The sequence below is a fragment of the Hyperolius riggenbachi genome, chromosome 8 (assembly GCF_040937935.1).
Source record: "Hyperolius riggenbachi isolate aHypRig1 chromosome 8, aHypRig1.pri, whole genome shotgun sequence".
Lineage (NCBI taxonomy): Eukaryota > Metazoa > Chordata > Amphibia > Anura > Hyperoliidae > Hyperolius > Hyperolius riggenbachi.
Window position 1 is genome coordinate 266761917 of NC_090653.1, and position 14962 is coordinate 266776878.

The following is a 14962-nucleotide window of genomic DNA, read 5'->3' on the forward strand; positions in this document are numbered from 1 at the left end:
GGTTCATAGGTGGGCAAATTGTCAGGACCAGGGTCATGACATCACACTGTGGGAAGAGTTTCACCACAATATCAACCATACCATGATCTATTCCAGAAAAGGTAAAGATTTCTCGTGGAAAAGGGGGTATCAGCTACTGGTTGGGATGAATTTCAATCCTGGGTTTAAGTTCCTCTTTCAAGGGTGATAACTGTTACTCAGTGGTAATCCAGCATGATGGATTATTGGTGGAGGAAGGGGGTTACTGTAAGTATTTCCATTGTACCCCTGGGGGGTGTAATCATACTGACAGTTGAGCTTCATGGTGACCATGTGGTTCGGTCAGGGAAGCTATATGAGGGGGAGGGGGGGGGGGAGGGGAGGGGGGTTGTCCACAACCATTCCATTGCTATGTAATGGTGCCAAGTGGCATCATTCATAACCACAGGTGATAACTGTTGTAATGCGGTACGATTGCTATGTAGGTGACAGAGTACCCAGCAAGCTCATGATGAACCAGAACTCCTAGGAGTGTGTAAAGGGCTACAATGGACCAAAAAGCCCTCTTACTAAAATGCTATGGAAAACAAAAATTTGCTTTCCTAAAGGACAACTGAAGTGACAGGGATATGGAGTCTGCCGTATTTATTTCCTTTTAAGTAATACTAGTTGCCTGGCTGTCCTGCTTGATACTCTGCTTCTAGTGGTTTTAGCCATAGACCCTGAACAAGCATGCAGCAGATCAGGTGTTTCTGACATTGTCAGATCTGACAAGATTGGCTGCATGCTTGTTTCTGGTGTTATTTAAACACTACTGCAGCCAGATAGATCAGGAGGACTGCCAGGCAACTGGCATTGCTTAAAAGGAAATACATATAGCAGCCTCCAGCCTAAAGTATTTGCAATAATTCAGGTTGGAGTATACACTCCTAGGAGTTCTGGTTCACCATGAGCTTGCTGGTTAGTCGGTAACTCTGGGTGTTTCAAGTATAGAGCCACATTTATCCATGCCATGCACTGATGAGGATCAACCAACCAGAAACACTCTGTATGCATGTTGGATTATTGTGGCTCTGTATATTTAACAAGCTGACGCATCATTGCATTCCAGCGGATCTGGAGGTGTGTTTAGCTATCAGGGGCAACAAAGGATAATTTGCATATTTCAGCAGTGATGCATTGTGGGAGACATCTCAGCACTCACTCTAACCTGAATTATTGCAAATACTTTCTGCTTTAAGAAATAGAATTTTGGTTTTCTATGTAGGTGAGATAGGGTGTGTGTGTATATATGTTACGGCCAGAACCCGAAGTTTGGCCAGAACTAGAAGTGGCCGGCCACTTCGGGTTCTGGCCGGCCAATGCGCGAACTGGCCGCTGCGCTGCGGCCAATGTGAGAAATGAAACAATTCCTGTAAGGTTAATGTGATGTTGTGACCGCAGCGCAGCGGGTAAATGTATCACACATCTTACTTTATTCAATGGCATTAAGCCGCCCGGCTTTTTCCTCTGCCTCTCTCTCCTCCCCCCGCCTCTCTCTCCTCCCCCCGCCTCTCTCTCCTCCCCCCGCCTCTCTCTCTCCTTCTCTTATGGGCAGCCGGCGGGGACACGCGTGTCCAGGAGAGTCGTTCCTCGCGGCAGGAGAGCAGAGCGGGGAGGCTGCAGACATCGCTTCTGCCAGCACCCGCTCTGCAAGAACGGCAGGATTCCCCTGCCGCGACGAACGACTCCGGAGGGACACGCGTGTCCCCGCCCGGCTGTGCCCATAAGAGAAGGAGAGAGAGAGGCGGGGGGAGGAGAGAGAGGCGGGGGGAGGAGAGAGAGGCAGAGGAAAAAGCCGGGCGGCTTAATGCCATTGAATAAAGTAAAGATGTGATACATTTGCCCGCTGCGCTGCGGCCACAACATCACATTAACCTTACAGGAATTGTTTCATTTCTCACATTGGCCGCAGCGCAGCGGCCAGTTCGCGCATTGGCCGGCCAGAACCCGAAGTGGCCGGCCACTTCTAGTTCTGGCCAAACTTCGGGTTCTGGCCGTAACATATACACGTCTTGTGTGCAGCTGCTGCTTCTAGGTGTACATGAATGGGTTAAGCGCCATGTCACCTCCAGTATCCAATGCCTGTAGTTGTCTGCAGACTCCTGGTGCTTCCACTGGATTGGTTGCCAGGCGATGAATGCACCACTGTCATCAGTCTGTGTCCTTATGGTAACTGAGCCTCCTTGGTACAGACTAGTGATCAGAGATAATTTGTTTCAGTGGAAAACAACCACTGATCATGAGGTTACTAAATATATCACTATTCCATGCTGCTGGACAGTGGAGTTTGTTGGACGGTAACCTGATATAAGCCGTTGGATCAACACAGAGGTCTTTATGCACTGTACACCTCAATGTGTATCCTGTATTATTTATAATGGGCAGCACGGTGGCGTAGTGGTTAGCGCTCTCGCCTTGCAGCGCTGGGTCCCTGGTCCGAATCCCAGCAAGGGCAACATCTGCAAGGAGTTTGCGTGTTCTCCCTGTGTCTGCGTGGGTTTCCCCGGGCACTCTGGTTTCCTCCCTCATCCCAAAGACATACAGATAAGTTAATTGGCTTCCCCCTAAATTGGCCCTAGACTACGATACATACACTACACGATATAGACATATGACTATGATGGGGATTAAATTGTGAGCTCCTCTGAGGGACAATTAGTGACAAGACAATATATATACTCTGTGCAGCGCTGCAGAAGATGTTGGCGCTATAGAAATACTAAAAAATAAGAAAATCTAAATGTACTGCCTCTCTGGCTCTGCTTTGTATGAAACACACAGTTTGTTAAAGAGAAGTTACCTTCTGTGTCAGTTCATTGACCCTCCTCAGTAATCCTCCACCCCCTTCCGTTATATCAGTTACTGTAATTATGGTAATTGTAACTAGCACTCTTGCCTTGCAGCGCTGGGTCCCCGGTTGGAATCCCAGCCAGGGCACTATCTGCATGGAGTTGGTATGTTCTCCCCATGTCTGCGTGGATAATGTCTCTTGTTTTCATTGGCTTCCCCCTAAATTGGCCCTAGACTGCATGGATGTATGACTGTAGAAGGGATTAGGTTGTCATCCCCTCTGAGGCACAGTTGGGGTTTTTTCTAAGCATTTGTGTGAGTTCTCACTTGAGTGATGTCCTTTTATAAAAATCCCCCATAGCATTGCATTAGCAAGAGCTTTTCAAATCACTAGTACTTAAAAAGCTCTTGCAACGTGAACCAGCTATAAGTGAAATTACTTTACTCTGTGAAGCTGTGCAGAAGACGTTGGCGCTTTATAAATACTAAATAATAATAATTTAGGGGGCTGCGATTAAGTGTGCTGAAATATATGGTGGCATTGTGCTTTTTAATGTGCATGTTCAGTGTTACGTGGTGCTCTGATACTTAATTCTATTGTAGTTTTCTAGTTGTGTTTGTCCCACTGTGTGGGATGATCTTGCGGTGTTGCTTTTATCTCTACATTATGCCCAAACTGAGACTTTCTTACTAGGTGCCGCTGAGCTGAGTGTTCGACCATCATAGCGACCACATCCAATTCCTTGTGATCTAAATCTAGCAGTCCTGTTGTAATGCCTCTTGTTATCTCTTGCAGGGGTAAACCGACGCCTGAAGTACCTGAGCCTGGCAGTGCTAGTGGTCCAGAATGCCTCCCTCATCCTCAGCATCCGCTACGCCCGCACCCTGCCCGGCGAGCGATTCTTCGCCACCACCGCCGTGGTCATGGCAGAAATCCTCAAGGGCATCACCTGTCTGCTGCTCATGCTGGTCCAGAAGAAAGGTACAACATGGGATGGGTTGTTATATAGCATGGAGCTGATGCCCACATGTAGTGAGAGGTCGGATTGATCAGTCCAGACAGTCTCTACCACAGTAGTATTGTAGGTTCTACTGCTGGGTAATGTCTGCTTAAATCATGTACAACAAACCTATACTAAAAATCTAAAGTACATGTATGCAGAGAACGAAAGCGCAGTAATAAGGACTTCTTAGATACAGTAGCTACATAGTAATTTGGGTTGAAAAAAGACTTGCGTCCAAGTTCAACCAGAACTGTGTGTTCTGTGTTTGTTTTTTGTGGTGCGAAGCTGCCGCGTGTCTAGCTTGTGTACGGCAGACCCCCCAATCCTCCCCGATGCCCCACTGATAGCTTTGCGCTGCTTGATGCAGTATAAAGCTGTAGTAATGTCTGCACCCACCTAAACCTGAAACCGGGCTGGGAATTTGGGTGCACCTTTCCCCAGCAACAGGTTTGCTTTACTGCACAGAATCTGTGCTAAAAGTGGAAAATCTAGTTTTGTTGGGCAGGACTAGAAGGGTTAACCTCTATGATGGCTTTAAAGCAACACCCACTGTAATCCTCACTGGGGAAGCAGGTCCTGCTCCGGTATGCTCTCCAGGACACATAGGCAATGATGAATATGTGGGTGCCGCACCCAACCAGTGTGAACTCTCATGATGCAAGCTGACATTAAACTTTGATAAATGCCTCCACCTCTCATAAGCCACACACTACTCGCTGAGGGCAAAAGATAGATCGCTGTCAGAGATCAGAAAGGGATGTAGCTGATCGAGTCCCTCCACACACTGCACAGATAACTATTGAACCACGGTGACTGCTACTTTCATGTTTGATGCCATACAAGACTAAAGTTGGTCATACATCTCTTAATTTGGCAGCCGATTGACTTTGATAATTATCGTACTGGATGAAAATTGGTGTCGCCAAATGCATTCCTGGTCAAATATGCAACCAATTTTGGTCCGAAATTGGTTGCATGTATCGATCGGAGATGCTGCAAGATGTGGGGCAGTCGTGGTCGATCGGGTGCGCGGTGGTAGTGCCGAGCGATATCGTGATGGGTGATGAAGGTAGTGAAACCCCTGGCACTTTTCCCCCGGTGTATAAACGTACCCCCGTGTGTGCATTTATACATTACCTGTCCCGTGTCCAGTGCACATCCGTATTCAGGCGCATAGCTTGCAGCGCATGTGTGACATCACACATGTGCCACAGGGGTACATTTATACAATAGGGGGGGCAGCGCGGGGAGGTGGTGGATTTGGCTGATTCCTGAGAGATTTCATGCTGAAATTGATCAGGAATTGGCCTGCGTTGTATGGGCAGCAGACAGATCTCTCTGTAATCAGATTCGATTAGAGTGAGATTTGACTCTTGGTCGATCTGCCCATCGTCGCTAGATGTGTGGCTACCTTAATTAATTAAATGATTCCACTGCCACTCTTTCCCCAACCTGACTTGCGTTTCAGTAAGTCAGGTTGGTGAAAGAGTGGCAGTGGAATCCATTTAATTAATTAAGGTAGCCACACATCTAGCGACGATGGGCAGATCGACCAAGAGTCAAATCTCTCTCTAATCGAATCTGTGATGGGTCAAGGCAGTAATTCCAATCTATAAACTGTCCTGAATCTATTTGCTTATGGCAGTAGATCTCTGGAATATCGAGCTCTGTTAAAACAGTGCAGGTGATTTGGCCACAGCCGGCGCCACCACAGGCCATAATAGGAATTACGGCTATAGTGGCCCACAGTGAGTAACTTGGGCACCATCAAAAGACTGAGCTCAAATTACTGTATTTTTTTTGGACTATAAGACTAACTTTTTCTTCCCCGAAAGTGGAGAAAAAAAAGTCACTGCGTCTTATAGTCCAAATGCAGGGAGTCCCTGACTTGTGAACGCCTGCCAATACGAACCTCCAACCTGCCGGCATGTCGGGGACTCCCTGTACTGTGCCCATGCAGAGGAGGGCACGGGGGCAAATGGAGGACACAGGGGGGGCACAAAGTGGCATAGAGTAGGACACGAGGACAGAGGTGGACACATGGGGGACACAGGATAACAAGGGGGTCAGAGAAGGGCTTAGGGAGACACAAGAGGAACAAGGGGGCCTGAGGTACAAAGGGGGCATAATCCACAAGATGCCCCTTAACCATGGGGGCACCAGGTTTAGAATATATTTTTTTCCCCTGGTTTCGTCCTCTAAACTTAGTTGCGTCTTATAGTCCGAAAAGTATGGTACTTTTAAAACACTATAATTCAGCTGCCAGCAATAGCTGGAAGCTGAATTACATAATTCCCTTACATCCACGGTGACCTGGAGGGGGAATAGTAATTAACGCTGCCGGAACTTGTGCAGGAGCAGGGTGAGCCGTATATCGGCTGTATCCTGCGCCCAAATCTCCCCCGGCGGCATATTTATAGGTATGCCTGGAATATTGGATCAGCGGGATTGAATCCGCCAAAATGTGTCCACCGTAGTGGATGAAGTCATATACAGTAGTTAAAGGACAACTGAAGTGAGTGTTAAATGGAGGCTGCCATATTTATTTCCCTTTAAGCAATACCAGTTGCCTGGCTGTCCTGCTGATCCTCTGCCTCTAATACTTTTAGCCATAGCCCCTGAACTAGCATGCAGCAGATCAGGTGTTTCTGACAATATTGTCAGAATAGACTGGATTAGCTGCATGCTTGTTCCTGGTGTTATTCAGACAGTATTACTTAAAAAATGAATACGGCAGCCTCCTTATCCCTCTCGCTTCATTTGTCCTGGTTGCAGTATCCAAGGTGAGGACAGTTCAAAGAGTCTTTGCTCCCTTTCGGTCCTTTACGTGATTGTGGCCACACTCCAGGCTGTGTTATATATGCATTTCTCTAGCTTGTGCTAGTATTCTGCTGCCCTACTGGGGAGGATTCCTGGAACTCTGCCTGAATGTGGTGACCTTTGGGGCGTCAGAGATATAGAAACAACATTAATAATGCCCTGAAAGGCTTCCAGATGAAGTCCTTTGTCTTGTAGCTTTGTGGTGACTCCGCACTCCTCTCCCATCTGTGGAGGCAGGTTTGCTTGGCCTTTACAAACCGTCACACCTTCTGAGGAGACAAACCTGCGAAGTGCTTCCAGCCTTCAGGGAGGAAAGTGCTGCAGAAATCTTACAAGCTGTTCCTTATTGCTCTAATTCATCCTCCCGGACTCTCCATGGCAGTAAAGCCTTGTGCACATGGGAGCTGGATCGAGGGCTTCATTTTGGGCTTTTTCACATCTAAAGGCAAAACTGCTGACGCCATTTTTTTTTTTTTTTTTTTTGGGGGGGGGGGGGGGGGGGGGGGGGAGGTCGGGTTTCGTGCACCCCCCTCCACCCCCCCCCCCCCCCCCCCACTCCCGCTGGTGCTTACCTGCACGCTTCGTTTTTGTATAAAGCACTTTTGCAGAGCGTTTCTGATTATTCACTTCCTGCCGTCAGTCAGGAAGGGAACTCTTTTTCACCCAGAAATGAATAAATACAATGTATTTATTCATGAAAGCACTCAGGAAATCACTATACAAAGTGCTTTGCGATTTCCTTATACCTTCCATTGAGGCAAATCGCCCCAAAAAGTTATTTTTGAAGCAAACTTGTGAGGTTTCTTTGGGGGAGGGATAAAGATGCTGGCTTTGGTAGCAGGAAACCTTAATTACTTAGAGGCTTCCCACCACCCCCTCCTCCAGGCTGCTCCAGCGCTGGGACTGAATATGAGAAGCGGATATGCACAGGACGGCATGCTGCCAAATCACTATAGCTGTGCGCGGCACGGGTTACTTAGTCAGGCTGCGTCTTCTCTGGACAGTGGAAGCCGTGGCCGAATCGGAAACTGCCACGGGTCCTAGTGGAAACAGGCCCTTAAAGTGGACCTGAACCTCTTGCACAGGACAGAAGGAAAGCAGAGAGAAATGCACCCTGTATGTAATTAGAAAGTCTAGCCTGATTTCCTCCCCCCCCCCCCTTTATCTGTGACTAATCACAACTTTAATTTGATCTATCAGCTGTGTCAGCTCAGGAATCTCCTCTGCCATGGCTGAGCTGGTAATTTGTAAACACAGGATGTTAACCCTATGTCTACTTTCCTGAAAGCATGAAAGTAGACACACTGGAGATTGATTGCAGTATTTGTATCAGCTATTCGCGGTGCAATGCGACACAGCTTAAATTATAGATAGCACGCCTCTGAGTCCCATAGCAGTAGTATTTAGCCACGCCGCATCGCGATCGCAACTACCCGTGGCTGGCTGCGATGATTGCATAACAATGCGACTAGTGGAAAGGGGCCCTAATGCTAGGAATACACCATGCGTTTTTTAGGCAAATAGATGGTTCAATAGATAATTTCCGACATGTCTGATTTTACTTTAGATTCGTTTTATCGCTCGATTTCTGATAGAAGTGAATGGAAATTGATAAAGTCGAGCAGAAAAACGAATCGAAACATGATCGAGCGGTATATCGACCAACAAAAACCCATCGTGTATTCCCAGCATAAAGGTTATTGTGCTGCTGCGTATCTTTTATGCGAAGTACACACCGTACAATGTTCTGTTAGATTTACCAGCCAGATAGATTTCTTCCAACATGTTGGAAAAAAATCTATCTGGCAGGTAAATCTAACAGAAAATCGAACAGAAAATTGTATAGTGTGTACCTAGCATGGGAATACAGGATGAGATTTTTCAGTCGATTTACTGTCTAATCTTATTTTTGATTGATTTTCCTGATCGATTTTCTTATCTTTTCTTATCCATTTCCATTCACGTATATGAGAAATCGATCAGAAAAGATCAAAAATCAGATCTGGCATGTCGGAAATTATCTATCGAACCAACTATCTGCCGAAAAAAAAAAAAAAAAAAACAACCGTATGGTGTATTCCCAGCATTAGAGCAGAGAGGAAGTTCTGAGTTCAGGCCTGCTTTAAATATCGTTCTCATTTCTATGTATGAAGTCTCTTTTCTGTGCTTTGATCTGTTATCAGGAGTCTCTGTACACAGCGATTCCTTTTGCTGTGTTTTGTGACGTTATCTTATCCACTCTCTGCACTTTCATGATTGCATTAAAACTGTTTACAGAACATACTCTTTTGTTCCTATTTATTATTTTATTTACACACCATTCTATTTCTGTTTAATCAGGCCTAGCTGCAGATAGTGTTATGCTGGGAATACACGGTTCGTTTTTGCCTTCGTTTAAACCTTCGATTCGTTCGGTAAACGAATCGAGTGTTGAAAACGTATGTGAAAATAGTCATAATCTCATTATAGTTTCGATTAATAGACCCCAAAAACGAACGACTAGTGATCGAACATGTTTGATATTATCTCTCTTTATCCATCTAATCGAGCCATTGGTAGGCTTGATGGCTGTTCAGATCGATTATATATTCGTTTATGCTAGTCCGTCCCTGTAAAAAGGGATTTTCGTTTCGTTTCTTTGCAGCCTTCGATCATTGGAAAAACGAAACCATCAGAATCGAAAAAAAAAACGAAACCATGGGTGGTGATATTAACCGTATGATCGATTATTTCGGGATCGAAAAGGACAAAAGGCACAATCGAAACGAAGGTTTAAACGAAGGCAAAAACGAACCGTGTATTCCCAGCATTAGATGGCGCATCTAGCATTGTTCCTGTTCAGGGGCAATTGAATTAATTCCCTGGAACAAACATTGCCACCCAATCATAGCATTGCCACATCAATCAGTTATGTTAGCATGGGCTCTATTCCCACTAGAGCGGAGAGCGGATATTTTTTTGTCCATTATTTGCTCAGGTCTAAATGAACAGCGAACAGATCCTATTCTATAAACAGGAGGTGTTCACACTTGTCAGCCTGTAATGGATCTGCGGGATCCATTGTGGTAAGTGGACCGCACTTCTGTGCAGTCTGCGATTATCCTGGGCAGGCAGATGAGTTCCCCCATATAGCATGTGAGGGTAATGCAATGCATCTGCCCCGGGCTATAGCAAGATGATCGGAGCTGACACTACGCTGTCCAATCCCGCTGATCCGTAAGCCTCAAGGCCTTGACACACGCGCAACCAAACTGCCCAATTGTCGTCTGATTTGGTCTGTTAGACCTCAATCAGGCATGTGTACGTGTGGCAAACGACTAGATAAGCGTCTGATAATAGGCAGTTTGCCCGATCCATCCGGCGGATCCACTCACACAACTGTTGGGCTGATATCAAGCATTTGGCAACGTGTACAACGTTGTTTGAACCGCGTACTTGAATGCGACCTTGCTTTGCAGTCTGTTGCTTCGATTGCGCACGTAGTATGTAAATGAAGTGGTCGTTCATTTGGTTGGTGCGTGGAAAATACAAGTCGTTTAAACAATCGTCGTGATGTTGGACGTGTGTACGACGCTTTAACACTAGCTTTTTTTTGAAGCTAGTAAACCATGAAGTTTAAAGGTGGCCATACATCTGCCGATTTTGTGGTCAATCAACCATTCGATGTTGAATTAGATTAAAATCTGTACCGCAACAAACCTATCAGGCTGAAATTGATCAAATGTATCGATCGGATATGCTGGGAAATGTCAGACCGACATGGTCGATCAGGTGCGCGGCGGCAATGCCGTGTGACATCATGACTACCAACAAACATCAAACTCTTGGCAGCTGTCCCCGCCTCCCTCCCCCAAATGTCAAATGTCGTTGCACACACATACCCCACGTGCTGTAACCCTGACAACCACATGGGGCGCTGATGCAGAAGTACAATGGACATTCATGGGTAGGTAAAGTGTTTACATGCATGTGCACCAGGGGGGCATCTAATGCTGGGAATACACAATGCGTTTTTGCACCAGATAGATTGGTTTGATAGATAAATTTCCGACCTGTCCGATTTCACTTTCGATCCTTTTACCGCTTGATTTCTGGTAGAAGTGAGTGGAAATTGATAAAAATAGATAAGAGAATCGAGCGGAAAAACGAATCCAAACACGATCGAACGGCAAATCGACCGCAACAACGCGGCGTGTGTTCCCAGCATTACATTTGGTGGGAGAGTAGCCGTGGGTGCTGAGGAGGTGTCGCAAGCCTGGGGAAACGAGAAACTTCATGCGATTGGGGCCAAAATGCCACATGCAGTGCGTTATGCAATTTATAATCTGCATAATAATCTGAACATTTGTATAGCGCTTTTCTCCTGTCGGACCCAAAGCGCTCAAGAGCTGCAGCCACTAAGGACACACTCAGGAGGCCACCCTGCAGTGTTAGGGAGTCTTGCCTTGAACTCCTTACTGAATAGGTACTGACCCTAACCAGGATTTGAACCTTGGTCTCCCATGTCAAAGGCAGAGCCCTTAACCAGTACATTATCCAGCCAACATTTATACACATCTGACCAGTCCTGCACAAAGCTTTTTTTTTTTTTTTTTTTTTTTTTTTTTTTTTTTCCCCCTGTTGATGCAAATTTTGGTTACATTTGATTTTTGACTTGTATGTCCATCAGGTGTTTATCTCCCCACTGGCCATGATGTGAGCATGGCTGGCCATGTATTGTATATGTGGGGTGTGGGACAAAGGTTTGCAGACTCTGTAATACTTCTCCATCTCTTTGCAGGTAACGTTAAGGAGCTTGTGGTGTACCTGTATGATGCCATCATTATTCAGTACATGGACACCCTGAAGCTGGCAGTGCCCTCCCTCATATACACATTACAGAACAACCTTCAGTATGTGGCCATATCCAACCTGCCTGCTGCCACCTTTCAGGTGAGATTCCTCCACTGACATTGGCTGTTCAAACTATCCTTTTCCCATCCCTCTACCAGGCCCAAAACTGAACACAACAAAGTTTAATAGCAACCTGGATACGTCTGTGTGTGTGTGGTTTTATTTTTTGGGAGGGGAGGGGGTGTGGGCTGACAGCAAGAGAATGCTCCATGAGCGTGGCATTTGTCTAGCCGTGGTGTAGTGTAGTTCCTGGTTACACCCGCCAGATCCTGTGTAATTAGTACACAGTTAATTGTGTTGATTAAAGAGAAACTGTAGTGAAAATAATATAGTGAATACAATGCGTTTTTTTTTTTTTTTTTTTTTTTTTTTTTTTTACAATATTCATTTATAGATTAGTCAGTATTTGCCCATTGTAAAATCTTTCCTCTCCCTGATTTACATTCAGAAATGTATCACTGGTGGTGACATCTTTAGTCCTGTCAGGTGATCTGTATGGAATGTTTGTTACTGAGAGTTCTATGCACAGCGGGAGATACTGCTTGCTTGGCAAGACGTTATTTCCCACAGTGCAACGAGGTTCACAGACAGTAAGCTGTCAGTACTTTGGTTCCAACTGCCAGGCAAGCAATCTCTCCCTCCTGTGTATAGAACTCTCAGTAAGGAACATTCCGTACAGATCACCTGGCAGGACTAAAGATGTCACCACCAGTGATGAATTTCAGTATGTAAATCAGGCAGAGGAAAGGTTTTACAAGGGGAAAACTTGACTCAAATTTTAATTTAATATTAGAAAAAAATAGAAATGTTTTAGTTATTTTCACTACAGTTCCTCTTTAAAGAGAATTTGAAGTGAAAATAAACTTATGAAATAATGCATTGTATGTGTAGTACAGCTAAGAAATAGAACATTAGTACTAAAAAAACAAGTCTCACATTGTTTACAGTACAGGAAGAGTTAAGAAACGTCAGTTGTCATCTATGCAAACTAGCTTCCCGGAGCTCTCTGTGGAGACAGTCCTATTTTCTGAAGCACTTATCTAAATCTGTCTGTTTCTTTGATGTATACGTTTTTACTGCAGGGAAGTTAAAAGGGTCATCATCTCTGCACTTTCATAGTTTAAAATAGTGTGGTCTGTAATTGCAATTGTAAGAGAATGATGCAATGTAACCCTCTCCCCCCCCCCCCCCCCCCCCACTAAAAAAGTCTCTAAGTACCAGACCCGAGCATTATGATGATCTACTATCATTGGTTGCTTTATTCCGTCTCACATGCCGTCATCTATCTGTCCCGTTTTAGGTCACGTACCAGCTGAAGATTTTGACCACTGCTCTGTTTTCTGTCCTCCTCCTGCGGAAAAGCTTGTCTCGCCTTCAGTGGGGGTCGCTGGTTATCCTTTTTGTGGGAGTGGCCGTCGTACAATCCGAGCAGTCAGGTGCAAAGGAAACCGTGTCCGCCACTGGGCAGAACTACATAGTGGGCCTCATCGCTGTGTTCGTGTCCTGCCTGTCCTCGGGCTTTGCGGGAGTTTACTTTGAACGCATCCTGAAGGGCAGCTCCGCCTCTGTGTGGCTGCGCAACGTCCAGCTCGGCATCTTCGGCACGGCGCTGGGACTCCTGGCCATGTGGCAGCAGGACGGAGCCGCCGTGGCTGAGAAAGGCTTCTTCTTTGGGTATACGCCGCTCGTGTGGTGCGTCATCTTCAACCAAGCCTTCGGCGGGCTCCTCGTGGCCGTGGTGGTGAAATATGCTGACAACATCCTGAAAGGCTTCGCCACGTCTCTGTCCATCGTGGTCTCCACGGCAGCCTCTGTCCACCTCTTTGGATTCCATGTGGACCTGCCCTTTGCCTTGGGAGCCGGCCTGGTCATAGGGGCCGTTTATTTGTACAGCCTACCACGGACACCCGACCCTGCCACAGCTAACGGCAGTCAGACTTCCTCACATAAGGAGGCCTTCTCACCAAAGTCAGTACTCACCAAATGAAGGAATTCATTGCCATTGCCTAACCTCTATGCCCTGCCTCCACATTTGCCCCTCCCCCCTTTTCCCCCATTGGTAAAGCTAGGTGTACGAGGCTAAGCACCCAGATGAAGAGAGGCCTCTAGAATGGTGTTCACAGCAATCCAGAAATGGCCTCTTGAGGGGAAGTCCTCTAACGCCCCCTCCTGGTATTAGTTATGCTGCTGGAAGACTGACATCCTTATGGGGGACTCTGTCCTATAGAATTATGTATATACATGCCGGTACTTTTTTTTTTTTTTTTTTTCCCTCCATTCGGTGTCAGTCGGTCCTTTCTATACTACAGACTGTGAATCTGTGTATTATACAAGATATCAGTATGCACATGTGTATATACATCGGAGTACTCGGCAGGTCTGTGTTTGTACATAAGATACGAGCGTTCAGATGATTTCTATGCGTGCTCTGCTGTAAATAGGATTCCATACGTATGCGTGTGTCTATGGGGTCTTGTCTCGTTTTAATGAAGACCTGTTGCTTTTGAAATTCTAAAACCATTCGCTGTTATGCAGTCTATATTTTTTTTTTCTCTTCTTGATATTTCAGCGTGAATTATTTTGAAGTCCACTTAAGAAAGAAAACTTTTTATCTATATCATTTATATATCCTTTTTGTAATGTAAAGTAAAACCCTAGATATCCATTTGAAAATGGCTGCAAGTGTTACTATATTGATAAGTTTAAGTGCCCCCCTCCCACCATTATTAAACTTTATTTATAAAGTGCTAACATTACGCTGCGCTGTACGTTAGATAAGGGGGACCTTACAAGTCTATTGTCTCACACTGCCCCCTAGTGACAAGTGGCAATAAATACACAATACAGCAGTACTAATTACAAGCAAGGGAAATATAATATAAGAAATTTAAAAAAAAAAAAAAAAGTGCTAAATAAATTGGCCTGGAGCACTTGCAAGCTTCTAAATAATTTGTTAAAGGCTTAAATAATCGTACCCAAAATAGTGATAAAACAAGTGTAATCAGTGATCGGAAGTCTCTGCTGTGCCAGCTGAAGTCTGAGGGTCCTCTTACACTTAATCAGTTGGTATGCGTTAGTGTGCGTTAGTACGCGTTGGTGCGCGTTTTTTTCCATAGCAGTGCATTGGGAAGAAGATTTCAGTTAAAACGCGTGTAAAAGAGGCCATAGGAAAACTTGGGCATTACTTTGAAAATCAGTTTTCTTTCAGTTAGTGTAAAAGGACCCTGAGACTCTGAATTAACACTTGCAGACCAGATGGGCAGGAATCTGTTACAGCTGAATGTAACTCTTTTGTTGCTACTGCTAAGACCAGCAGATGTATACTTTACATACTTATACTAATACTGTCTGCTGAAGCATATCCCCCCCCCCCCCCCCCACACAGATAAACTAATTTTAACATTACAAACAATATATTTTCTATTTAAAGCGAC

The 14962-nt window shown here is 45.4% G+C and overlaps 1 protein-coding gene across 1 annotated transcript in view; it reads left to right on the plus strand.

The window, feature by feature from the left end:
• Positions 1-14962, plus strand: part of SLC35A2 (solute carrier family 35 member A2) — a 55619-nt gene that overhangs the window by 25134 nt on the left and 15523 nt on the right. The window contains exons 2-4 of the mRNA XM_068248810.1: positions 3608-3793; positions 11416-11567; positions 12829-13496. Coding sequence (XP_068104911.1) covers positions 3608-3793; positions 11416-11567; positions 12829-13496 — 1006 coding nt within the window. The remainder of the gene's footprint in view (positions 1-3607; positions 3794-11415; positions 11568-12828; positions 13497-14962) is intronic.